Below are 27,727 nucleotides of genomic sequence, written 5' to 3' on the forward strand. Positions count from 1 at the left end.
AAAAAAATGTCTGAAGGTTAGGATGAAGGACAAAGTATAACAAGAGTTTACAACTATTTAAATCCATGTCCAACTTGCTTATCAATAAGAGAGAGACCTTTTTTACTATGAAACTTAACAAATACCCAGAAGCCTGTGGGATTCTTTAAATAAGAACAATCTTAAGTTATAATTTTAGTATAATTCAGAACTTGTGACTCTGCTAATTCCAGTAGAAACTTTGAAGTGTTTTGAGTTTTGGTTTGTTTGTTTTCTCTTCTCATAATGTTCTCTCGAGGACCAGGGAAGGAGACAAATGAATGCTCCCAAACCTTCCTGCTTGACAAGTTTGTGCCGTCCTTGGCAATCTCCTCCTCAAGATAACTGCCTCAGTATCAGCTGCTGCAAGAAAGAGGCACTGGCCAACCTGGACTCTGACTACTTTCCATCAACTTTCACTACTGCAAATTCTGTGGGCACAATGGAATTAGCCACTTTGCCACAATACAAAACCTGCTCTGCAGAGTTAAGTCAAACCAATCCCGGCTTAGATGTTCTTAACATGCCACCACAGTTATGCTGCTCAAGAACAGGCATGTCTTTTGTTTTTCAAGGGTCAATTTGCAAACAACAAAATTTTATTAAAACTCTAAACAGGGGTTTTAAAAATACAATTAAACTTTATTTATAAAACAAAACTTTAATTATAAAATAAAATGATAAAAAAACAACTGCGGCTGGCGAGATGGCTCAGCGGGTAAGAGCACCGACTGCTCTTCCAAAGGTCCTGAGTTTGGATCCCAGCAACCACATGGAGGCTCATAACCATCCATGATGAGATCGGACACCTCTTCTGGTGCGTCTAAAGACAGCTACAGTGTATGACGCCGAAGCGAGCAGGGCTGGAGAGAACAGAGGTCCCAAGTTCAATTCCCAGCAGTCACATGATGGCTCACGGCCATCTGTACAGCTACAGTGTACTCATACACATTAAAAAAAAAAAAAAAACTTAAAAAAAAAAACAAAACCTCTTGATGAGGTACTGATGAGACGGCTCAGGGGATAAAGACACTTGCCATCAAGCCTCAAGACTTGAGTTCAATTCCCAGGATCTACATGACAGAAAGAACTGAATGCCACATGCACTTGATGTAAGAACACACAAAGTTAATAAGTAAATGTAAAAAAACTAAATGCTTTCTTAGAATTTAAGTTGGTAAATATACATTTAGCATTACATATAAATAATCCAGCTATATAATATATATACAGGTATGTATATAAATACCTACAGAGATAGATATATCATCTACAAAATAAAATTCTATTTTCTAAGGTTCTAAATGTTTTTGAGATTGTATTTACAGTTTGAGGCAAAAGCAAAAAGGTGAATCAATAGCAATAATAGAACACAGAAATTAAAAAAAGTTTTTTTGGTTTTATCTGCTATAACTCCAGTGCCTAGAACAGTTCATAAGACACAGCAGGAATGCAATAAAACTTGCTGAGTTACAAATGGAAAGTATTTCTGAATACAAACTATGTGCCTAGCACTATTGTAATTGTTTATATCTACTATTTCATTTAACTATAAAGCTTAAAAAAGTTGGTATTAGAGGCAGGCGGATTTCTGAGTTTGAGGCCAGCCTGGTCTATAGTGAGAGTTTCCAGACAGCCAGAGCTACACAGAGAAACCCTGTCTTGGAAAAACTAAAAAAAAAAAAAAAAAAAAAAAAAAAAAAAAAAAAAAAAAAAAAATGGTATCATAGCCCTCATTTACATTATGAGGCATATAATGGTTAAATTACTTATCCAGAATCATATTGACAGTATTAGAATGATACTAATATAAAACCTGAACATTAAGACAAAAATTTAAAGAAATTTTCAACATTTTACTACTATGCCAAATACATGAGCAAACAAAATACTTGAAATCTATCTGACTTTACATTGTATTTTCAAATGATCTCAAAATGCATGTGTAACCAGCTGTTGGCACAGCAGTTACAAACACTTGTTACTCTACAGAGGATCCAGGTTTCATTCCCAGAACCCACATGGTAGCTCCAAGTAGCTCTAGTTACTCTCGGGGACCTGACGTGCTCTTTTGCCCTCTGTGAACACAGCATACACATGGTGCACAGATACACATACAGGTAAAACATGCATACACATAAATAAATAAATATATAAATAAATCTTTTTTAAAAAGCTAAATATAAATACATGTAACAAGTACATTCTAAGCATTATTTGTTGAATTCAAATCAACATATCCATTGAAATGTACATGTTTTGCTAGTCTAATTCCTCATGAATTTAGAAAGGAATATAGGTTCAGTCCTTGTATTGAAGAACTTTCACACATTAAAGGTCTAACCAAACCCTGTGGATTTTCAAATTACATAACTTTCTTTTTTAAACAAGTCTGGTTTTCAGTAAGCTCTTCACTAGGGTACATATGTCTATCCTAATCCACAAACCTAAGGAAATCAGAATAGTTTACCTGGTTGAGTAAGTAAAGGATCTTTGTCAAGATATGCAAGCATCTTCTTGGATTGATGGGCGTTTCGTTGAATATGCGTGCCTGTAGAAATATGCAAAACAGTGTTGCTGGATATGGTGCATCTTCTATCACAGAGGACACCAAATCATCTTTAGTAACATTAACAGTGTTAGTACAATATCCAAGTAATGTCAGTTGTCTATGCTCTCAAGTTAGTATGGGGTACAATAAATTACCAGGTATGACCTGCTTTCCTGGCTATACTTTATTCCTTTTGGTTGACAACTTCAACTTTAAGGACTTTGCCAGAGTCTCTATCTACATATGAATTCCACTAGCTTAATATCTGTTAAGTGCTTCCAATAACCTTGCACTTACCACTCCTGACATTTCATTAAAATCCCCCAGCACATGACAGAGTCTGTATGTCTGTACATTTCTATAGTTCCAGCCTCTTCCTTTTCCTCTACTCCACATCCTCTGCACTGTTACACTTCTTTGTTACTTTTAATATATAAATAAAAATGAATTTCTAGTTTTGATCAAACGTGAGGGAAGACGGACTTTCAGAATGTCAGGTGGGTCTGCTGTCCTTCACTGTTATTTTGCCTGGCCTGACTTTTGTACCTCCTAGGTTCTTTGCCCATAGTTCTCAAACAGAATAGATAAGGCACTGTACACATCCAAGCCATACCTCCTGCAAGACGGCACTCTTCTCCAAATGCTGGAAAGGATTGGAACCACTACCTATAGTGTAAGAAAGAGAGAAGGTCTTCAGTAGCTGGCCTACAGAGACTTTTCTAAAGGAGGATATTGCATGCTTGGGAAATCTCACCTAAACAGAATGATCCCTTGGAAGTCACAAGGACAACCACTACTAATATGCAAATAAGTTGGATGAAGTAATTTTGATTCTGGTACAAATTTCGTCATTGCCATACTGAGAGAGATCTTGGACTTCTCCAGATATAGGAACCCTGTCCAAAATGAGTGCCTTCATTCCCTGCTTCCCCCTCCCCCATCCCATGGATGTTAACAAATGTGTCGTTTCCACCACCACCAAGAGTAATGAGATGACAGGACACTATGGATTTCCCTGAAAGCAAGCCCTATTTTATGTGTGTCACATATTTACTGAAGCAGAAAGGAACAGTTTCGCAGAGAATCACAGATGTAAAGAGGCCATGCAGGATGAGGCCATGAAGGTCCACTAACCCAACCTTCCACCACACTTGTGAGAGCAGCTACCACTGAAGAGCTGAAGATTTTTTTTTTTTTTTTTGAAGAGGCTTGGCATCTTCCCCACTTGCACTGCACCACAGACAGGTATCAACACGCAAGTCACTTCTGGATGCCTGAGCATTCAATGGGCTGTGTCCCACCGGGCAGTCTTAACCCCTGGGAACAGGAGAATCAAGGCCCTTCAGAGTCCATAAACACGCAACCCTGGCCCGGTCGACCCCAGCCCCCAAAACAGGGGGTGCTCGCCCTGGGGCCTAACCCCACCAGCAACCCCAGGCTACCGAGACATGCGCGCGCACCTCCTCGCCCCCCGACAGGGCCCCACGGAGGGCCGGCTCTGAGGGGCTCGGTCGGGGGCGGGCGCGGGGGGCGGGGACGCGCCGGGGCGGAGCCGCCGAACGCTCGAGGCGACTCCCGGCCGGGAGCACGCGGCCCGAGGGGAGGCCCCGGCGCCGGGGGAGGGGCTTCGGGCAGACCCCGCCACTGCGGCCGCCCCCGGAGCAGGTGCCTGCGGGCGAGGGAAGGGGGAACCCTGGCGCCTGAGGGTGGGCGTGCGGAGCGCTGCGCGTACCAGACTCCTCGTCCTTCTTGTCGAATTTTTTAATCATCTTGGACGGCTTCCCAGCGCCCAGACCCACCGCAACCGTCCCAGGCGCCGCAGCCGGCGAGCGGAAGACGCTGCAGGAAGGCAGGCCCTGTGTTCTCATACCGGTTGGGCCGGCGGGCCGTCACTCGGGGCCAAGGCCCGCCCCCCTCGGCCCTCCGCGGCCGCCCTTGCCCCCTAGGGACGCAGGCACGCCCTCTGCTCCGCCCACCGCCGCACGGGGGCGTGGCCAGGTTCTGCCGGGAGGCTCGACACGCCCCGTTTCACAACCTCTGCCACGCCGGTATGAGGCAACAAATATGGAACTTTATTTGGTTTGTGACTTCTCCAGACCCCCTCAGTTCTTGGAGAGTGAGAAGTGGGGTTTTAAGGATTTGTTTTCACTTAATAACAGACGCATTTTTGACAATCCACTGCTGGGCCCTTCCGTGACGAAAGCAGCTCTCCCCTGGCACACTTCTTGTAGGCTTCTCTTCTAGGAGCTTTGAAAATGTCAGTGGTTCCCAAAGCACTTGAGAAGTTGGTGTTTCATCCTCTGACTTCATGGAAACTAAGACAAAGCACAGGACACATTGAATGTGCGACTCAGAGAGCACTAGAAGCATACTAAAAGGGAGGCATGATGTGGTCCATTTGGAGAGAGCGGAAAGCTGGTCTTAACTCTTATCAAGAGGATAGATTTTGGGGACTGCCATTGCCAAATTCTTATTATTCCTTCTTCACCCAAACCGGTGTAGTTTTCGTAGCTTTCACTGTTTTCAAGTGATTCAATCTGCATAACACTTGAGTAATTTAAGGGACACTCATTCACGTGTCTCAGTGCTTTTCCAAATGTTTTCCTCGTTTTTGTCCTTGTCTCAAGAGTATGAAAAGCACGCTTTTAATACCTTGGGCATCAAAGGCATCACATTTCTAGATGGTTTTTCCAGCTTCACCCGTTCTTAGGGCGTTGTCTACTTTAAGATCTTAACTACAGTCCTTCCTCCGTTGAGGGGAGGGCGTGGTTTGCCTCTTGGGCAACCCACTAACCAAACTTCACAACTTCTACTCATATCACACACGCACACACACGCACACACACACACACACACACACTGACGGGGCTTCGTTTGGGGAACAGAGAACATGTTAGCTTGGAAATGGCACCACTAGTGAAACATCCTGGCAGCTTTGTTATTGTTGAGAAAGTGCACCATAACTGTCTATCAGTTTTGATCTGATGCCCTCTCCTCTGATCTCTGTTCTCTGTGGGCACAAAGAAAATACGTGGTAAGCAGACACACATACAAGCAAACCACTCATACATAAAATAAAATGAATAAACCTAATTTTAAAATGTATTTACATTTTAATGATTATAGGTGCCTTGTTTGACTTATATAAAGCCCGACCCATAGTCATCACGTGGAATTTCTCAGGAAAGAAATAGATGTTTCCTCTTCTATAATCTTTGACTGAAAATGAAACAAGCTTTGGAGGAGAGGCTCTCTTCTCCCTTGGACCATAGCCATTAGGAATTAGGTAAGGACAGGGACAGGAAGCCTGGCAATTGCCCAAAACAGGTACTGTGAGAGGAATGTGTGCAAGAGTGAATAAACTGGAGGCAAGGTGAGGCTGAGCTCTTTTAAGCAAGATGGATCGCTCTGCTGCTTCAGCTCTTTTCTACATTGATCCAGGTTTTGTTGTTGTTGTTTTTGTTGTTGTTGTTGTTGGTGGTGGTGGTTGATGGTGGTGGTGGTGATGGTTGGTTGGTTGGTTGATTTTTCCTCTCTATAGTTGGTCTTAGTTGTTTGTGGGGAATCAAGGAGAAGCGTAGGTAGGGATAGGATGGAAGGGGTAGCAGATTGGTCTAGGAGGAACAGAGAAGACCAAAGGAGCCAAGGGTGGTGCAATATAACCTATACCGCTAGGAAATGACTGCCTTATGCTAAAGCTATGGCTGTGCAGTGTAAAGGCCCATCAGTGCATGTATAGTTGTGTATTTGACACCCTGAAACTCTTCAGTGAGGCCAACCACATAATGGAGAAAATCTAAGCCCATATTTATATAACATACAAGGCCTTTCTTGGTCTAGACTGTTGGTTCCTTTGGTGTTTAGTAAGAATCTAACACAGAGGCCCCCATGGGTATTATCAAATGAGAGACAATAGATGAGGATTCTCACTATACTTTCTACATGTCCTGGTCCCAAACCTCCTTTACCCCAGTCTCACCGTTATCCTAAAGACACTTGTAGACCTCTGAGACTCACATACTTTTTCTGGTGGTGATGTTTCAAGACAGGTCCTGGAACTCACTATGTAAACCAGGCTGGCCTGAAACTCATGAGATCTGCCTGCCTCTGCATCTCAAGTGCTGAGATTAAAGGCCTCATACATTTGACTTGCAATGTACACACATAAACTTTGACCCTTTAAAGCAATTTTCCAGAGAGTATGAAGGTTATGCACAAATAAACATTTCAACCTCTATGTACCTAAATATCAAAATCATGTTGTCAGCAATTACAATATTTAGTTCGAGGGGGTTTTGTTTGTTTTAGCCTTTAGAATACATCATTATGACAAAAACTCTCAAAGTGTTAGATGATACAGGGCAGGAAACCCTATAGCTTCTTGGACCTTCTTGAAATTTGAGTATTAAAATAGTCTAGTACCATCTTCACTTCCTTCTTCTAGGAAAATTATCGTCTGGACCCATCACCAAAGATGCCAGCTCAGACAACTCTCTAAGACAAGTAGATTCTCCCTCCAGCCTACTTCTAGGTCCAATAAATCATAGTTCAGAAACAGGAGACCTTACCATGTTTCTTTGTCTTTCTCTGGCAGGCTGGGGCAAAGATGAGGTTAGGATACATTTTTTTCTGTTTCCTTAAAGCATAGATTTCAGAATACTTTCCTTCGATGTTGAAATCACTGTCAGTAGAAAACCTTCACCAAAAAAAGTATACTCGGTTGGTCTAGGGCTACAGGTTAATGGCACTAGTCACTGAAAAGTCAGCTATATCCTCAGAGATCCCAAGGAAGAAGAAAGGACAATAACTGGAAAGTTGGGGTTGTTGGTTAAAAAAAAAAAAAAGATGGGAGGGAAGGTTTGAGAGCTTAACATACTGCAACCCTTGCAGCCAATTCCAGAATTCTCTACCTTCTCAGGATTAAATAAAAATCTCCTCCTATGAATAGTTTCAAATAAAACCTTTCTAATATTTGCTAAAAAAAATTTGTTCAAATGTGTGCATGCATCTGTTCATGCACATGCACATATGTGTCTGCAAGTGTGGACACATGCCACAAGGCCAGAGGACATGTCTCTGGGTGTCTTCCTCATACACTCTCCAGCTTATTTTTTGAGATAGGGCTTCTCACTGAATCTGGGGTTTGCTTGACTGTCCGGCCAGGAATCTCCAAGGATCCTCCTGTTTCCTGGTGCTGGTATAATGGGTTTGCACTGCACGACCTGGTTTTTTAACATGGGTGCTAGAGATTAAACGTAGGTTCTCAAGTGCAGTGAGCATGGTATGAGTCATCTCCCCGGCTTTCAAAAACCTTCCTTTGATTTGTATCCTCATAGCATCTTTTTATCTGGTACTTACCTCACACTTTTATTTTTCTATATCCTCAAAATACAGGGCTGGAGAGATGACTCAGCCGTTAAGAGTGCTCTTCCAGAGGTCCTGAGTTCAATTCCCAGCAACCACATGGTGGCTCAGAACCATCTATAATGGGGTTATAATGTAGGTGTACATGCAGACAGAGCACTCATATACATAAAAAACAACAACAACAACAACAAAAAAACCAAAAATCACAGACCTTTAAATACATTTTTTTTCTTCACTCTTGAAATTATTGTCAGTGGAAAACTTTTAGCTTTGCATGGCTCTATTTCTTTTATTAACACATAAGTGATGATATAGGTCATGTTGGGAAGCTATGTCTTATATGGATTTTTTTCTTATTTTTTTATTGAAAAAATGTTTTCAATAAAACATTTTCACACAAGCCAAGTAGTCATAGTGTACACCTTTAATCCCAGCACTTGGGAAACAGAGGCAGGCGTATCTCTGAGTATGTGGTTATCCTAGCCTATAGCCTGAGCTCATTCTGGGACAGACAAGGCTACAAAGGAAAAAAAAAAACTGTCTTTAAAAACCAAATTAAAAATAAAACATTTTCATACAAAAAATATATTTGAAAGTGATTTCCCTTCCCTAATTCCTCCCTGATCCTACGCATTCAACTTCCTGTTTTCTCTCTTTCTCTCTCCAATAATAATAATAATAATAATAATAATAATAATAATAATTAAAAACAAAAGCAAAGCAAAAACAAGAAACAAGAAACACAAAAAACAACTCATAAAAATTAAAATTATGCTGGGCATGCTAGTGCATACTTTTAATCCAAGCAATCAGGAGGTTGAGGCAGACTGATCTCTGTGAATTCAAGGCCAGTCTGGTCTGGTCTACAGAATGACTTCCAGGGCAGCCAGGGCTATGTTGAGAAAACATATCTCAAAAAAAAAGAAAGAAAGAAAGAGAGAGAGAGAGAGAGAAAGAGAGAGAGGGGGAGAGAGAGAAAGAAAGAGAGAGAAGGAGAGAGAGAGAGAGAGAGAGAGAGAGAGAAAGAGAGAGAGAAAGAGAGAGAGAGAGGAAAAGAGAAAGGAGAAAAGAGAAAGAAAAGAAAAAGAAAGAAAGAAAGAAAGAAAAATTAAAAGTCCACAAAAATGCCATTGAATTTGCTTTGTTGTGTTGGCCAGCAACTCCTGGGCATGGGGCCTACCATGAAATGTGGTTAATATGCCTAATGAGACTCCATTGGAAAAAAAAAAACAATTTTCCCTTTGCCAGCAGGTATCAATTACAGACAGTTTCTTGATTATGAGACCAGAATCTGGTGACTGCATCTCCCTCTCAGTGCTGGAACCCTTCTGTCTTGAACCTGGGAAGATCTTGTCTAAGGTGCCACAATGTTTATGAGTTCACATTGTACCTCAGTCCTCCTGTGTCTCCCTTACCTGATGGTAAGGGCCTATTGCTGAAGACAAAACTTATGTCATGGAACACAAAGAACATCTATGTGTTCTGACATCATCTTTATAACTAAAACTACGTGGGGAAGCTTCTCCAGCGCGTTCTCTTCCAGTTGACCTTCTCCTAAATCTCCCTGAGTTTCTACTTGTGCTCGCTAAATTATACAGCAATGTGCATAAGGGAAAAGAAAACAGAAAACAACAGGCCCAATAAGAGCTAGAACTTCACCTAAACCACTGTTGTTCCTTGAAGGTAGGATCGCCTATCCGTGTTATAGGGAAGATTGGCTTCAGCTCTGGTCTTAACTTCTTCTTCTGAGACATTGTGGGAAGGAAGTCATTCTTGTTGGGTTTGCGTCGATAGAGAGTTTCCTGAGGAGGGAAAGAGAATGAAGGGGAAAGGAAGCTGAGTCTCTAGAAGTTGAAAAATGGAACTGAGTTCCTGGACTAAATCACAATGGAATGTGAAATGTTAAAATGGCAGACCCAACCTATCAGCGGAAAAGAAACCACAAAGACCACGAAGAGAGGAAGTAGGGAAAGGCCCATTTTATCCTCAGGTAACTTTCCCCAAACTGGATCAGTTTCCTGAGTAACTGGCTTGACTTAGCCATGGGCTCCTGAACATTAATGGCAGAGGCAGTTCCTGGGTTTGGAAGAGCTTATGGCAGTAAAGCTGTGCCCTGCTTGGAGTTACTCCACATTGTGTAAAACAGTGACTTTTTAGCTGTTCTTTCCTCAGGTGACACCATTTAACAAAGGAGCTTTTGGCCTCATTTTAAGAGCAAGTGTGGAGAAGGAGGATTCTGTATTTTGTAGCACATGGCCCATCTTCTGTTCGGCACTGACCCTGAAGCAGACTGACAAATAACTTACTTCTAAAACTGAAGGGCACAGCACTCTCTCCTGAACTCTGTAAAGACATCAAACACTGTGATGGTGGCAGCCCCAACGACTGGTCACCCGGTCAGTGTGTGTACCAAGGGACTGGCAGCTCAAGAACTGTTGACTAACCCTGTGGCTTTGGTTCAGCTTTGTCTCCCCCACTTGGAGAGGCTTACTTGATATCCTCCCTATCCATCCATTCCTTCATCCATCCAGACCCCACACTGTACCTCATCTCCACAGTCTTATGCCTCTGCAGCTCAGCTGGACCCTACAACGCCACCACTTATAGCTCTGTGCTCCCAGTAGCTTTCAAACTGGGTTATTCTCCAAATAGATTATTAATCTTATCTAACAACTGTGGTGATTCCTTCTTTAGTCCATACTAGCTCTCTGCCTCTGCCTCCAGTAAGGTTTCTTTAAATTTCTCAAACTCTGAAGACTTTTCTAGCCATTCTGAAATCTTCACATTTCAGTGGATGGATGGATGGATGGATGGATGGATGGATGGATGGATGGATAGATGGATAGATTCACCATGTGACAGTTAATGCGCACAAAGTTGAGAGCTTTTATTAGTAGTTAAGATTGTAACAAAACAATCTATGTTTGCCAGCAGCCAGCTATCAAGGGAAATCAGGACTGCTTCGCAAACTGCAACCAACCAAAGCAAGCAAAGTGTCTTGTGAGTTTATTGTTACTTAACAAATTCTGACATTGGGTAAAGACACAGTGTGCCTGTGTCTCTGACACAGCACACTTACAACAGAATCAATCTGTGAATTGCTTGGGAGACCAAGTATTTAGGAATAAATCGGGAAGCAGACCCGTGGAACTCGACCTTCCTTCTTTAGAGACAGATTCCTTCTCTGCTATGTCTCTCTCTCTCTTTTTTTTTTTTTCTCTGCTATGGAAAGGCCATAGAATGAACGGTCTTATGAGGTCATAATTTTACCATTCCTAAAGGTCACATGCTCAAAAGCTTTCAGACTCTTTAAAAATCATCCAGTCTGACTGTCCACCTGGCTCTCACATCCCATCCAGAATTTTCCTGTCAAGCGATCCAATTGTCTTATACCTTAAAACAAAGCAAAGCCAACCTAAAGGGCTGGTAAGCTGGCTCAGCAGGTAACCGTGCTTGCTGTCCAAAGGCTGGAAACTTCAGTTCCAAACCTAGAACTAATTCCACAAAATTGTCTTCTGACTTCCACACATTCTAATACCTCCATGCCTGCTCTGCCTTCTCCATGTAACACACACACTAATCATAATGGCAATGATGCTAATAACAAGCTTCATCTTTAATCAGCTAGCACACGTCTCCTTGTAGCTTTTTTTCCAAGATAGTTCAAGCAGAATGAGCCAGTGCCTCTCACATAGCATGCTCCAATTAAAAAAAAAAAAAAAAAAAAAAAAAAAAAAAAAAAAAAAAAAAAAAAAAAAAAAAAAAAAAAAACCCACAACCCACCAGGTTCCACCTTGGCTCTGTTTCTCCCAAGTTAAGCAATGCCAATATTTTGAACTGTTCGTCACCTGACTCAGCTTGAATTGCCTTATTCTTGTCATTTATCTCATTGGAGAGAGTTACAAGTAATGTTTTCCTAACAGGAGGCTTTGTAAAATGAGACTGGTATGCTGGGAGCAGCAATCACAGGATACATACCGTGACTCCTTTAAAATGTCTATTGAACAGTCATAACCTCTGCCGAGCACCTCCCTGAATCGAACTCTGTACACCTCCCCTTCACAGCCCATTCCCCTTTCCTGATTTGTTTTCAAAGCACCTGCCACACTATACATGATCTGCAGTAGTGTATCCTTGCCTGTGGTCTGCATAGATAGTTTAAATCATTAGGCTTGCACTTCAGTAAAGCAAAGACTTTAGATTAGCCACCCATAGGTACATCCTTAGTCTCTTAGCCTTCATAGGCTCTGGCACATAGTAGAAGAGAAGTGTTTGTTGAACTATCAATTGACCTATTAAGCTTTTACTTTCCTAACTTGAAAATCTTTAAAAAAAAAAACAAAAAACTTGGTATTACCACTGGACTGTTGCATTTTTATTATGAATTTCTTCTCTTTGAGCTGTTCTAATCTGAAGATACAGGAACTTTTGCAAATTATTTAATAGGTGGCTTAATGAAACAGAACAACCAAAAATTAACATGTAGCTCATGACCCGACCATTATAACAGAAGAAACCTTAGTAGACCTGGGTCTGGGAACAACAACAACAACAACAACCAAAAGGGATGGTGAGATGGCTCCTTGGTAAAGGTAGAAAAGGGGGCTTATTGCCAAGCCTGACAATCCGAATTCAATCCCCAGGACCTACATGATGGAAGGAGAGAGCGGGCCCAGGCACATTGTCCTCCGACCTCCACATCTCCACATGCCACTCTCTCTCCTTGTAAAATGATTTATATTATTTGACCTAGTCTGAAAAAAAAAGCCATAAAATCCTGGTATTTTATTTGCAGGCTGTAAACCTAGATTGAGCAGGGTTTGAGTTATTCTAACTTACTTCCCAGCCATGTGTCCCTTGGTACTTGTTTGAGTCTCGCCTGGGCTACTTCCTCTCCATCAGTCTGTCCTCAGAGTCCATTTCACTTCAGGCACGTGCTCCTGGTCCATCACATCTAACAAAGGACATGTGGCTGGGAAGTACAATACCAGGATTTTGTGTTTTTTATATGGGCTAGCTAAAATAATATAAATTATTTTACATCTCCTCACAGAAAATAAAGCTTTTTTTCTCCTTTTCTTTTTTGCTAACATTTAAAAGCAAATAAAATAAGCAGGAATTGGGTGTTATTTAGAAGCCAAGGTGGCACGAGTGGAGAATCATCATCTTGTCTTAAGTATAACACATCACTAACAAGTTCCTTCTATGTTCTTCCTGTCTCCTCTTTCTCCTCCACTCTCCTTTTCCCCCCTCCCTCCCTCCTTCTCAAACTCTGAAACTTCAGCAACCCTTTTGCCCTATTGTAATAAACATATATACATGCACATAGAGAGATATAAGAGATACAATCTATGGGACTATATCTATCTCTTCCCCCTATATTCCTGTTTCCTCCCTTCCCTATCACTTCAACTTGCTATATGCCTGGCCCTTGGACCACCCTTTTTCCCATGGTTTGACTCTTCTAGGACATCCCCCGGTGTGGCCTTTCAATTTTCATTCCCGTTGCCCTAATCTTTACGTTTTTTAATTCAGGTGCTTAGAAGTTTGAAAGAAAAAAATCTGTGATTTACTCAGGGATTTGGTGGTTAGTAGAATGGTTGGTTTAGTTTTAGCTTGTTTGGGTTTGGAGTGGTACCAGTCTGTACCCCAGATCAGCTACCAGGTAGGAATTTTGTTTCACTGGATCTGATATCTGGTCCGTACTAGGAGTAGAGTTGTGGTTATAGTGTACAAAACAAAGCTCCTTAGGCATTCTCATAGGAGACAGGGGCAGGGCCAGAGGCATCAGGAAGGGAATGAGAGCAACAATCGTTTATGTGCACATTCCTCAGCTTGCTTACTGGACTCTACACTGTGCCTAGGTGCATATACTTTCCTTATATATAATCCAGGACCAAAAAGAGTAGGGGAGGGGTGCATCAGGAATGTTAACGAGCAGTTCCAGTCTTTAGAATCAGGTCCTTAGTACTGCCCACTAATAAAGTGCCACCAGGACCACATCCTAGGGAGGACAATCAGGTCCTGCCCCTGACCTCAGGGGCTCACAAGGGACAGCTTTGGAAAGAAAGCTCTTCGTGCACTTAGGTTGCTTGCCTGCTTTTCTCCTTCTTTGTGTTAAAGAGAGCAGCCCTGGCTACATTTGTTTCTTTCTCAGAAGCATGATACACCCACTGTCAAGATAAGCACTTGAAGCTACTGTAGAAAGGGCACAAATTCTGAGGCCAGAGACAATGAACCCACCAGTTCTTTTTTCTTTTTGGCATCCCTCACTGCCATCCACCTAGTGATTAAAAAAGCACCAATTCCAAACTCACACTTTGTTCTAAGGATCAATCATTGGATCATTCCAAGTCTCCATAAGACTCTCTCATCTGTACTGTTAACTTATTTAATTTCTTCCTGTTAGATTGGGTTTGCTCTCTAGGCTGTCACTGTTTTCCTCAGCTCCTGACTCCCAAATATCCCTTAAATGGACTTTCTTCACTTCCTCTGCTATTTTGAAGTTAGTTCAGATTTTCAGCATTGATCACCTCAACTATTAAAGTAACATCACAACTCATCTCTCTGGCTTTTGTCTCTTCTACAACTAATGCACCTTCCTTCCTTCCTTCAACCTGCAAATGCTCCTTCTAAAACACAAATCTGATCTCACCCTTTGATCTTCTGCCTCGCTTGCTTGCATCCCCAGCCTTCCCTCAGGAGCAGTTCTCCCGTTCTCCCATAGGGAGTCACCTCCTTGATTATTCCCTTTTCCCCAACAGGGAGATTCTTCTCTAGTGTATGTAATTTCTATATTTTAAGTGTTCTTGGATTTTTCACATGTCCTGGTACAGTAGAGTTGTTCTAATGTGGAACGTTTATTGATTATTAGATGCCAGGGTTCTTCAGGATAGAATTTGTTCTACGGTCATCTTCATGGTCATGTTCTGGTATCTCACTTACTGAAGATGTTCAGCAATTATTTATTTTATGCATCGTTTTAAGACAGCAGTGTCTTGCTATGTAGCTCCTGCTGACTTCAAACTCAGCAGTTCTGGTTTCATGAAGTATATGGCCCAGGCCTAAGGAGGAGGTAGTAGCATCCTGGTAACCCTTCTCTAGATTAAGTTGTCTCTCTCTGCATTTACTCCAACCCTTGCCTCCCTCTGGTCCATACATGGGTTGCTAGGAGACTTTCTTGGACACCATTACCTTTAACTGAAACTCTGGAGGAAAGTACATTGGAGCACCATCCTTTTCCTTATGGCCGATGGAGCAGGGCGGTGGATTGTTAGTCATGAGTAGTAACGTCATATCCTGATCATACTCTGTCACCTTTACCATGAAACCATTCATTTTCTTCTTTTGAGTCAAGAATTTCTGCAGTCTAGTGGGCTTCAAAGGTTCATAGTATTTGGCCTGAGGAGAGAGAAAGATTTCCAGACAGACCTAGGAATCAGTTGGCTAGTTTTTTTTTTTTCCCTCTACAGGGTAGGCTGAGAGGCTGAGCAGGACCTAACCAAACCTGCCTTTAAATTTGTTGATTTGAAACTTTTGGGAGCTCTCTGTTACAGCCTTCACTTGGAGCTGCAAATAAACTAGGGGCTTGGGGGAAATGCAGCAGAGGGGGTTTCCATAGTAACAGAACAAGATGATTAAAGTCATTCACAAAAAGAAAGAAAAAAGGGAAGAAAGGAATGAAGGAAGGAAAAAGGAAGGGGGAAGGAAGAGAGGAGGGGAGGGGAAGGGAGAGGGGAGAAGAAGAGGAGGGGAAAGGGAGGAGGAGAGAAGAGGAGAGGAGGGGAGGGGAGGGGAGGGGAGGGAAGGGAAGGGAAAGGAAGGGAAGGGAAGGGAAGGGAAGGGGAGGGGAGGGGAGGGAAGGAGAAGAGAAGAGAAAGAAGCTATCATTCAGCCTCCTTGCACAACAGGAGTTGTATGTGGCTCAACCTGATTGGCCTTTCTATGCCTGTCTCTGAGGCAGAAGGGAAACCCTGAGAGTGGGAGCCAAGCTCAGCTTTTCTCTTATTTCCACCAGCATCTCTCTCCAGGTACAGGCATTACTAATAAGCTCCAGAGTGTGTTAAAAGAGAAAGTCAGTCACGAAGCACAGTGAGTCATTGTAGGTGTGGGTGGGGAAGGGACAGCCACCACAGAGCTTGCTTTTCTCTGAATAGGAAGACTAGAAGGGGAAGGGAGGAAGGAGCATGGATTACACATTTCCCCTGATTATGTTTTTCCACAGAAGAGTAAAATGAACTGGGACCCTCTTCTCCCCGAGTCTTTCCTCCCACCTCACAACCAAGTCCCAGCACTGTATCCCCAAAGTGGTTCTATTTCCCCATCCTGGAAAATGGGGATACTCTGAAGTCAGGGCTGTGAACCCATTGCTGAAATTTACCCTCAGAGGTCTCTGGGGGTATGCTCTTCACCTACCATATTCGGATGCACCGTGTAGTGTCTGAGGTTCTTCAGGACAAATTTTGGTTGTGCAGTTATATCATATATCTGAAGACAAGGAACAGGATTAGTGGTCTCAAGTGGTGGTAGAGGTGGTGGTGATGGTGGTGGTGATGGTGAAGGCCAGAAGCAAACATTGGGTGTCTTTCTCTTCATCAGTATCTCTCACTCACCCCAGAGCTCACTGATTCAGCTAGACTGGCTGGAAAGCAAATCCCAGGGATCCTCCTGTCTCTGTCCAGTCCCCCCTCCCCCAAAAAAATACTAGAGTTATGGGCCCACACTGCCACATTAAACAAAATTAAGATTAGCCCAAGTTAACTTCTGATCTTCTTGCCTCTGCCTCTTGAATGCTAGGGTTTCAGGCAGGTGCCATCAATGCCTGTTTTATCCAGGATTAGGGATTTAACCTACGACTTTATGCATGCTAAACAAACACTCTACCAACTGAGTCACATTCCCAACCTTGACCTGGGGATCTGACCTCAGGCACTTCATGCTTGCTGTGCGAGCATTTTACCCACTGAGCTAACTTTCTGATGCCATAGTCCCACCCACGAAGCAGTACAGCCTCATCCCGTTCTCACTAAAAGGGTCTTTCCTGGACACTAACTGAGGAGAACCTATTCTGCCTGGGTTGTATTCTGGTGTTTCTAGAACAAGGTCCAGAGCCAGGAGAGAAAGACCCTGAAATGGAAAGAATGTAGATGGTAAGGTGGACCTGCCTAGTTTCATGTAAGGGGGCTAAGAAGATAACTCAGACCAGAAAGGTGCTTGCCACATGAACAAGAAGTCCACAGCAACCTCACAAAAAGCTGTGTGTCAGAGCACACAATTGTAACCCCAGCTCCAGGAAGGCAAATACAGATGGAATCCCGGTGCTCCTTGCCTCGTCAGCTCAGTCTAACTAGTGACCAGTGAGAGACTGTCTCAAAAAACAAGGTGGATGATTTCCAAGGAACAAAACCAGAGGATGATTTCCTGTCTCCATAGACAACATACACATATACCATCCCCACAAGACCCTCACACACAGACACACACACACAGACACACACACACAGACCCTCACACACAGACACACACACAGACCCTCACACATAGCCACAGACCCTGATACACAAAGACAGACAGACACAAGCACCCCAATGCCTCTCCATAAGACCCTGACATACAAACACACGCACACACACACATATACACAGACACACACACACACACACACACACACACATACACACACACGATACCACTTGAAGCTGAAGGGCAGTAGCAGGTGGAATCACACCCATCCCCTTCCTTTTCCCCATACAGGAGTAATATTGTGTGACATTAGCATGGGGGCTAACCAATAAGGAGAAAATCAGTTACAAAAGAACAACAACCTAAGAAGTGTCTTCCAGGGACAACCCTGCCAACTGAGCTGGGAACTGACACTCACAGGACAAGGAAGAGAGAACATTTTGCATTTCCAAATATCTCTGCAGATAGAATTCTTCTAGAGATGCTGAAGAAGTTAGATTTTGATTCCCCTTCTGTCTAGTACCTAGTATCATTGTACGGTGGGAGTGCTGTAATTTGAACTGATGAAGGAAGAGCTCCTCTCCAAGCCCTTAGCCCTGGTTATCCAAGAATGAATGAAAGTAAGGACAACACAGGAGGCAGCGACCATGAATTACATTCTTAGCATACCTGGAGGACAGACTAAAAGGAAACAAACACAATTCTGTGTTTGGATCATCAGCTCTGAAGAGTAGGGTTGAAAGTAGAAAGGAACAGAGAAAGATCTCCCGGTGGTGGGTGTTCCCATATCTTTTCTGTTGCCATGATAAAAGACACTGGTCAAAGGCAACTTAGGGAAGGAAAGGATTCATTGGGCCTACACTTCCAAGTCACAGTCCTTCACTGAGAGAAGTCAGGGCAAGAATCGTAGCAGAAAACCATGAAGGAATTGCCGGCTTACTTTCAGGCTTGTGCTTCACTAGCTTTCTAGCACAGACTACTACTTACTTAGGGAATGGTGCTGCCCACAGTGGACTAGGCCTTTCTACATCAATTAACTATCTTGTCCCCTACAGATATGCCTATAGGCCAATCTGATCTAGGTGATTCTTCAATTGAGACTACCTGCTCAGGTGACTCAAGGCTGGATCAGGTTGACAGTTAAGGCTAGCTAGGACAGTAGATAACAGAATATTAGTGAAATGAACACAGAAAAGGGTGATATTTAAGACAAAAGGAAGTGGTCAGCAAGAGGAGAGTAGAGAACATGGAGAAACAGTGGCAGGAGCAAGACACATAGGAATAAATTATTCTGACATATACATATGACACAATCAATGTCATATTGAAACTTATAGTCTATGCCAGACTTAGTGGCATAGGCTGTGGTCTTGGCTACTGGAGGCAGAGGCAGAGGCAGAGGCAGAGGCCAAAAGATCTTGAATTCAAGGTTATACTGAGCATCTTTGTGAGTCCCTGTATTAAAAGGTAAAGAGAGGACTGTACTGGCCGGATTTGTGTGTCTACTTGACATAAGCTAGAATCATCAAATAGGAGAGAGCCTCATTTGAAGAAATGCCTCCATGAGATCCAACTGTAAGGCATTTTCTCAATTAGTGATCAGTGGTTAAGGGCCTAGCCTATGGTGGGTGGTGCCATCCCTGGCTGGTGGTGATGGGTTCTATAAGAAAACAGGCTGAACAAGCCACGTGAAGCAAACCAGTAAGCAGCACCCCTCCACCATGGTCTCTGCAATCAGATCCTGCCTCCAATTTCCAGCCCCACTTGAGTTCCTGTCCTGACTTCCTCCAGTGATAGACTATGATCTAGAAATGTAAACCTCACAAACCCTTTCCTCCCCAACTCGATTTTTAGTCATGGTGTTTCGTGACAGCAATAAAACCCAACCAAAACAAGGGGTATGGAGCTAGCACAGTGATAGAGTAATTGACTGGCATACATGAGGACCTGTGTTTAGTTTCTAGTACTGAAAAACAAAACAAAATAGCCGGGCGGTGGTGATGCATGCCTTTAATACCAGCACTTGGGAGGCAGAGGCAGACAGATTTCTGAGTTCGAGGCTAGCCTGGTCTACAGAGTGAGTTCCAGGACAGCCAGAGCTATACAGAGAAACCCTGTCTCGAAAAACCAAACCAAACCAAACCAAACCAAACCAAAACAAAACAAAACAAAACAAAACAAAATAGCTAAAACTAACCATTACTTCATATGGTAACTTTTAAAAATCAATTAAAAAATGACTGGCTAGTGGTGGTGCATACCTTTGATACTAGCCCTCAGAAGGCAGACACAGGTGGGTCTCTCTCTGAGTTCAAGGCCAACCTGGTCAACAGAATAAGTTCTAGGACAACCAAGACTATACAGAAACCCTGTCTAGAGAAACAAACAAAAATTTTATATTAAAAAAAATAGCTTGATGTCTAAGTGAGTTAGGATTTAATACTTCCCAAGGTAATTTACTGGTTTTCAGTTTTGTGTCTTGATTTGTTGATGATATGTCCTTGTTACCGTCTCAACTTCTCTGTTCCTTTTTTTAAAATGGAATAAATTAGCCTCACTCTGTATAGAAATGTTTGTTCTCCTTTGTTTTTACATAGAAAGTTTATAAACCCTCTACTTTTAAGATAGTTTAAGCAATACCAAGGAAAGATGACATAGGGACATATATGACTGTTTTTTTTCTTACCTCTTCATCATCTGTACCTAGTTGTTTTTCAAATTTAATAGAGGTATTTCCTGGGGTCTTTAATACACTGTGCTCTTGAAACCTGAAAAGGGAATGGGACATCCAGTTGCATTACAGACTCCTGAGTCCTATCTTTCTGCATGTCCACAGACTCCCTCAGTTTAAGTTTGAGAGCTTAATTAGTAACTTAGGTATTCATAAATCAAATAGATGAATCATATCCATCTTGTGTGTTGAAGGAAGGAAAATTTAAGATTCAAGGGTTACTGGATTTCTCTGAGATAAGTGGACACCTGCTAAGTTGATTTGTTTGTTTGTTTGTTTTTTTAGATCACTCAAAAAAGTTGCTGTAGTAGAATGCCCAAGAAAATTCTTTCAGACAGCTAGACCATCCTACTACTATTTTAAATACCTACCTGCTTGTCTTCCATATTGAAATGGCCCCCGACTTTGGCACAGCAATGGCTAATTGGTCAGTCATGAAAAGAAAGACAGCTAGGGAAACTCACAACGAAATTTCTGATTCCTACTGGCTTTGCTTAGACAAACAGTCAAATCATTTTCCTGACCACATCTATAAGTTTCTTCCTCTAGAACTAGGGTAGTAAAATTAGTCACCAGTGGCAAACACCTTACTTTTCTGTCTTTTACCATATCCCCACTCTCTTTCAGGGAGAGGAGGAAGGACGTGACCATGCCTAATTATAAAGTATTTTGGAGTTCTTGATTTTTCTCTTCCCACACTGGAGACTGAGTCTAAGGACTTGCACTGGCCAAACAAGTGCTCTGCCACTGAGGTACATCCTTAGGCCTCCAAATTCAGACTAAAGGGTTTAAAAATATTCCCAAGTCTACTGGGTAGAGTCAATTAAGTTCACTTTGTCTAAATATCTTAAAGTCTATGCCCTTTTGAAATATTCTCTTACTATACATATATAACAGTTAATACTATCCCATCATTTTTATTGTAGAACTTTACAATTTTTTTTTTATTTTAGTGTTTACAAAGATGCACAGGATCTCAGACTCTTCTGCAAGGTCAGTTTTAGGCCTTGAACTCTACGAAAAGCTCTTTCTTATTCCAGCAATGCTCATCTTGAGCAGCTCGGTGCTTTCTTTTTGGCAAGAATCCTTTTGTTGCCACATGAAATATGGATCCAACTCTGTTTTGTTTTGTTTTTTTTTCTGCAGTCAACTAAAACATATTTAATAAAGCTCTACTCTGTGATTCACAACATCGAGGGTGCTATGCATGACAAAGTTAGTAGAAATTGGTGTTTACAGCTTAGCAAAGAAGATTACATACTTGAAATATCTCTTTGGGCCCATGACTGTTCACTGAGAACTGGACCAACTCTCAGCAAGTGTTCACCAAGGCCTAAAATCAGTGCCTCTAAATGATTCACGATCTAGGAGGCTTCAAGTCAGTAAATTATTCTTTTCTTAGCACACACTGTGCTAAGAATCTTGATCCTGTGTGAGAAACAAGGAAAGATTAATAAATAGTTTTATAGATGTGGGAGTTGAGTAAAGTATGATGATCCTTGCCCTTGAGAAATTTATTTAACCCATGAGTGGAGAGGAAGGAAAGTAATTATGAAAACTGAAACATAAGAAGAAAAAATACGCACTAATACATTAGTGACTTCATTTCTTACAAGTTTCAATTTCATCTGTAAAGTTAAATTATTAACTGAAGAATTTAAAGATGATGGTTTAATCCGGTGACAGTGGTGAGATTTACCTACTGAAGGATTTTAAATGAAATGAAATCATATGTACAATGGAAGGGGAAAGTCTAAGGAACTTCCAACTTCCAAGTTCCCTTTTCTCTCAACTTACAACCATGCTTATCCACAGCTAGGGCCTAAGAAGCTGGGAAAATCGTGTGTGTGTGTGTGTGTGTGTGTGTGTGTGTGTGTGTGTGTGTACATGAGCCTGTGTGTGCACATGAGTGTGTGTGTGTGCGTGTGTGTACATGAGCCTGTGTGTGCACATGAGTGTGTGTGTGCATGTGTGTACATGAGCCTGTGTGTGCACATGAGTGTGTGTGTGCGTGTGTGTACATGAGCCTGTATGTGTACATGAGTGTATGTGTGTGTGTGTACATGAGCCTATGTGTGCACATGAGTGTGTGTGTGTGCGTGTGTGTACATGAGCCTGTGTGTGCACATGAGTGTATGTGTGTGTGTGTACATGAGCCTGTGTGTGCACATGAGTGTGTGTGTATGTGTACATGAGCCTGTGTGTGCACATGAGTGTGTGTGTGTGTACATGAGCCTGTGTGTGCACATGAGTGTGTGTGTGTGTGTACATGAGCCTGTGTGTGCACATGAGTGTGTGTGTGTGTACATGAGCCTGTGTGTGCACATAAGTGTGTGTGTCTATGTGTGTATGTGTCTGTGTTGGGTAGAGCTGCTATACTTTTTATCAAAGATTTATTTTACTTTTAATTATGTATGAGGGATGTGTGCCCATGAGTGCAGATGCCTGCAGAGGCCAGAGGTCTCAGATTTCCCTGAAGCTAAAGTTAAAGATAGTTGTGACCACTTGGCATGAGTGTTGGGAATAAAATTCAGATCCTCCACAAGAGCACCAAGCATTCTTAAGTGCCGAGCTACCTCTCCAGTTCCTGCTGTCCTTCTTAATATGGACTATCAGAAATGCGAGTATAAGCTTAGGGAGCCTGTCATTTAGAGAAAGGAGAGGTTAGTGAGGCTTGGGAAGGAGGTTTCCTCAGGGATGTGGGACTTAAGAAGAGTCTTGTTGGATGGTGTGTGAAACCCCCAGACTGGAAGGTCAGTGGTAGTAAGAAATAAAGGGAGGTAACATATGGGGGGGGGCTTAAAAATGAAGAATGTTGGTAAAAACAATTTGGAAAAATGTTCCAAATTCATATCAATAGGTTGCCCACACTAGGATTTATCTCTAGTTTGCTTGTCTATACATAAACAAACAAACAAACAACTCCAGACTAGAGTGAATTAAATCCTGAAAGTTTCCTTCTTGGGAAGTGAGCTAATAAGTTCTCTGTTCTTTTTATGTGCCTAGCTTTCCTAGAACTCTCTCTAGTTTTGAGTATGTATTAAAATTGAAATTAAAAACTTGCTACCTATGAGAAGTTGTATGTCTTGTTTGTGTGCAGCCCAGGCTTGAGGGGAAGAATTCCCACCAAAATAAAAACTACATTCACAATAGAAAGATATATCTGGGCATGGTGGCAGTGTTTGCTGTCCCAGCTACTCGGATGGCTGAAGGAGAAGGACACCTTGAGTTCAGAAGTTTGAGACCATCCTGGAAAAATAGAGAGACCATGACAAAGGAAGGAAAGAACATGCAGGGAAGGAAGAGAGAGAAGGGGAAGAGGGAGAAAGGAGAGGGACCTGGCATGCGGTACCTTTAGGATGTCTCAGGAAGAGACAAGTCTTTAACAGGGAAGCTTTCTATGCTGAAGGCAATGATTCTCTTCTAGATTCTGAAGGATTAGCAACCTAGAATGCTGAAGTACTCTGTTCTAAAGACAGAATGTAAAGGACAAAGACATACATTTTTAAATGTATTTTTATTTTTTTATCTTTTTTATTAGATGTTTTCTTTATTTACATGTCATACGATATCTCTTTTCCCAGTTCCCCCCCCAAAAAACAAAACAAAACAAAACCCCCAAAACAAAAAAACAAAAACAAGAACAAATCCCTGTTCTCTTCCTCCTCCCCTCTCCCCCTGCTTGCCACCCCACCCTCTCCTGCTTACTGGCCCTGGCATTCCCCTACACTGGGGCATAGAACCTTCACAGGGCCAAGGGCCTCTCCTCCCATTGATGGCCAACTAGGCCATCCTCTACTATACATATGCTTCTGGAGCCATTGGTCCCACCATGTGTACTCTTTGGTTGGTGGTTTAGTCACTGGGAGCTCTGAGGGTACTAGTTTGTTCATATTGTTGCTTGTCCTAAGGGGCTGCAAACCCTTCAGCTCCTTGGGTCCTTTCTCTAGCTCCTTCGTTGGGGACCCTGTACTCAATTCTATGGATGGCTGTGAGCCTCTCTCTACTTCTGTATTAGTCGGGCACTGTCAGAGCTTCTCAGGAGACAGCTATATCAGGCTGGATTGTCCTTCCTTCAGTCTCTGCTCCATAGTTAGTCTCTGCAACTCCTTCCATGGGTATTTTGTTCCCCCTTTTAAGAAGGAATGAAGTATCCACATTTTGGTCTTCCATCTTTTTTGAGTTTCTTGTGGTTTGTGGGTTGTACTTTGTGTATTCCAATCTTCTGGGCTAATACCCACTTATCGAGTGCATACCATGGACACATATTTTTAAAAAATTCTGTGTGCTCAGTCCTTATCTGTCTAACCTGTCCTCTTCCTCCCACTGACTGGCCACCATCTCTTCATCTCTTCCTTAAGCAACATCCTCATCCTGACTCTCAACACAATAAGTGTATTATACACACAGGGAGTACTTCTCTCTCATACCCACCCCCATCCTAAAAAACACTACTCCTAACCATTGGATTCTTCTTTCTTTATGTTACTACTCAGATCAACTTTCTGAGTCTTTGGACAAAGTCTTTGGGCATTTTTTTTGGTGTGCATTAAGTGTCTCAGAGCTTTATTTGTATTTTGCTTACATACTGATCTAGTTTCCCTCCGAGACCGTCAGCTCCTTAAAAAATGGAAATGTGATTCTTATATATATTTTCAGCCACTCGGTGCTTTGTATGTTAGGCACTCCAAGTTTATTTTAAAATATGTGATAGTGCATCAAACACCATTCTAGGTCACCAGAATATAAATTCAATGTGTTCCTCAACCTTAATGAGAGTGATTAACCCAGAAAGGAACACAAAGAAAGTGCAACAAAAGGTGATGCCCACATTAGAGACAAGCTCAGGGTGCCAAGGGGGCAATGAGGAAGACCCAAGACCTGGCATTTCCTGAAGCATGGTTATTAAACTTTCCCTTCAATTCTCTGAGCTTTGCCAATATCCTTTCAAATAAACATTTTTAGCCTAAATTAATCAGAGCTCATTTCTATGACTTCTAACAACAACTGCAAAAATACCTAAATACATAACTATTACTAAAGCACATAGTGGCTGTGGAGAGAAAGAAAAGGTATCAGGATGGTACGGTTCACGAATGCGTTCTAACATAACAGCAGGATTACTAGACCTGGGCAGCCATGGGATAGTAATACATTATGTTTTAGTTTTCTTGTCTGAAATGTGCAAGTGAAGATACAGTTCAGCGAACTAAAGAGAAACAGAGAATGAGCAAATGCAAAGAAATGAGCAATGGTTTGAGTTTGGTCAGTTGACTATTTGGGACAAGTAGGGTCATTAGCAAGTGCTTTTAAAGATGTGTCTAAGGGTCGTGGTATAGTCCAGTAGTAGAGCCCTTGCTTGGCATGTATGAGACACCACAGATTTAGTCTCTAGCACCAAAATAAGATAAGATGAAATATAATATTAAAAAAAAAAAAAAAAACAAATCCAGAGCTTAGAAGAGGCAAGTTTGGTGCTGCAGATTAGACTTTCACATTCTCCCAAGTTCATGGGATGATGCCTAACTCCAATATGAGGGTATCAAAAGTCACACCTTACCAGGCGGTGGTGGCGCACGCCTTTAATCCCAGCACTTGGGAGGCAGAGGCAGGTGGATTTCTGAGTTCGAGGCCAGCCTGGTCTACAGAGTGAGTTCCAGGACAGCCAGGGCTATACAGAGAAACCCTGTCTCAAAAAAACACAACAAAACAAGAAAACAAAAAAAAGTCACACCTTTAAGTCATACCCTTGTAAGAGAGGCTCCAGGAAATATCGACGTCCCCTCTGCCATATGAAGGCACAATTTAGATATCATCTGAGAACTAAGAAGTGGGTCCTCATCAGATGCAGCATCTACCAGCACCTTGATTGTGAACTTTCAGACCCTAGAACCATGAGAGATAAATTTCTGTGGTTTGTAAGCCACCCAGCACTTTGCTATAGCAACCCAACTGGATTAAGACATTTGGGATACAACTCCATATTTCGGAGTCAACCACATGTGTACATGCTAGTTGAAACAATGAACTAGATAAGACTATGCAGATAAAGAAATGATGTCCTGAAAAGATATAAGGCTTAGAATAGAGCCCCGAAATACACAAACATGTTGAGGATCCAAAGCAGACAGGTTCTTTATAGAACCCAGAAGAAAGGCTGGGGCTTGGAGGAGAAGCAGGAAAAAGTAGCTACATAGTCACCAGATAATGGCCTCCAGCAGAAGAGATATAGTCTGTGCTGGAGGCAGCGTCTCAACTGCTGCTCCTAATGTTAGAGAAGAGTAAAAACATTGGCCAGCTGGGGCGGGGGCATGACTATAATGTCAGAACTTGGAAGATGAACATTCCAAGACCAAGGAGGTTAATGTCATCTTCAGTTACATAGGAAGTCTGAGATGATCTTGGGTTACAGGAGATCCTTCACAAAGATAAACAAAGCCTTAAATAACAACTCAAGGGCTGGGTGTAATGGTGCATATCTTTGATAACAGCACTCAGGAGGCAGAGGCAAGTGGACTTCTGAGTTTGAGGCCAGCCTGGTCTACAAGACAAGCTCCAGGAGAGAGAGAGAGAGAGAGAGAGAGAGAGAGAGAGAGAGAGAGAGAGAGAGAGAGAGAGAGAGAGAGAGAGAGAGAGAAACTGATAGACTGAAAAAGATCTAGCAGGCTTGAGCTCCTGGAAGAGCTAGGGTTTGCTCAGAGACTCAGAGATCATCTGGTAAAAGATAATGTGAATGTCCACTGATGTCTTTTTTGAGGCATAGGGGGCTGCATCAACTATAACTCAGGGTAAGAATCACTTCCTACAACTCTTTGGATGTTTATGATTGATAAGACCTAAAGGCAGAACTCCTCATAGCTTTATCTTCAAAGCTTTCCACATTCAGCTGTAGTCCACCCCCCAGAAACATGTGGGTGTGAATGATGGGGTCCTGGAAGTGATGTTATACACTTTAACTTCTTTTAAAAACTTTTGTGTGGCTGAGTGTGGTGGCTAACACCTTTTATCCCAGCACTCTGGAGGCAGAGGCAGGCAGATTTCTGTGAGTTCGAAGTCAGCCTGGTCTACATAGTGAGTTCAAGGACCAAGTAGTGAGACAATATCTTAATAAACAAAAACAACTCTGTCTCTGTCTCTGTCTCTGTCTCTGTCTCTGTCTCTCTGTCTCTGTCTCTGTCTCTGTCTCTCTCTCTCTCTCTGTCTCTCTCTCTCTCTCTCTCTCTCTCTCTCTCTCTCTCTCTCTCTCTCTCTGTGTGTGTGTGTGTGTGTAAGTGCCTAGGGTGTCAGATCCTCTGAAACCAGACTCATAGGCCTTCATGAGCTGCCTGATGTAGATGGCTACGGACAACATAGGAAGATTTTCTTTTATTGGAAAGAGCTCCGTCCTTCCTGTTCAGACCCCAGCCACAGTCTCAAAGCTACCTTCGAGAAGAAAAAACGAGAGAGGGCTTGCACTTCCCTGGTCATATGTATGCATATTAATTACTTTGGAGCCTATATGGAAAAGACACATGACTGAAACTTCTCAAATGCTCGGTGCAATATCCTGGCTGGGGGAAAAGCATACTTTTTAATGTAGTACATTGATTCAGACACTG

At 42.3% G+C, this 27,727-nt stretch overlaps 2 protein-coding genes across 5 annotated transcripts in view; both read right to left on the reverse strand.

The window, feature by feature from the left end:
• Copg2 (COPI coat complex subunit gamma 2) overlaps positions 1 to 4,541 on the reverse strand; it is a 118,772-nt gene extending 114,231 nt beyond the window's left edge. The window contains exons 1-3 of one of the 4 annotated variants that reach the window (XM_031381440.1): positions 4,302 to 4,538; positions 3,183 to 3,235; positions 2,489 to 2,569 (exon numbers count right to left, since the gene is read on the reverse strand). In XM_031381440.1, the coding sequence (XP_031237300.1) occupies positions 2,489 to 2,569; positions 3,183 to 3,235; positions 4,302 to 4,437 (270 nt within the window). In that variant the 5' untranslated portion in view covers positions 4,438 to 4,538. Of the gene's footprint in view, positions 1 to 2,488; positions 2,570 to 3,182; positions 3,236 to 3,703; positions 3,950 to 4,301 lie in introns of those variants that run through there. The other 3 variants (XM_031381438.1, XM_031381441.1, XM_031381439.1) reach the window with 3 other exon arrangements.
• Positions 4,542 to 4,620: 79 nt separating this feature from the next.
• Tsga13 (testis specific 13) lies at positions 4,621 to 23,576 on the reverse strand. The gene is made up of 8 exons (XM_031381443.1): positions 23,482 to 23,576; positions 21,391 to 21,557; positions 20,085 to 20,166; positions 16,352 to 16,423; positions 15,131 to 15,337; positions 9,596 to 9,738; positions 7,138 to 7,265; positions 4,621 to 4,884 (listed from the first exon to the last, which is right to left on the reverse strand). Exons 2-8 carry the CDS (start codon positions 21,411 to 21,413, stop codon positions 4,715 to 4,717), a joined length of 825 nt encoding a protein of 274 aa, XP_031237303.1. The 5' UTR covers positions 21,414 to 21,557; positions 23,482 to 23,576; the 3' UTR covers positions 4,621 to 4,714.
• Positions 23,577 to 27,727: the final 4,151 nt, after the last annotated feature.

This window comes from Mastomys coucha, unplaced genomic scaffold (genome assembly GCF_008632895.1).
Source record: "Mastomys coucha isolate ucsf_1 unplaced genomic scaffold, UCSF_Mcou_1 pScaffold20, whole genome shotgun sequence".
Taxonomy (NCBI): Eukaryota; Metazoa; Chordata; class Mammalia; order Rodentia; family Muridae; genus Mastomys; species Mastomys coucha.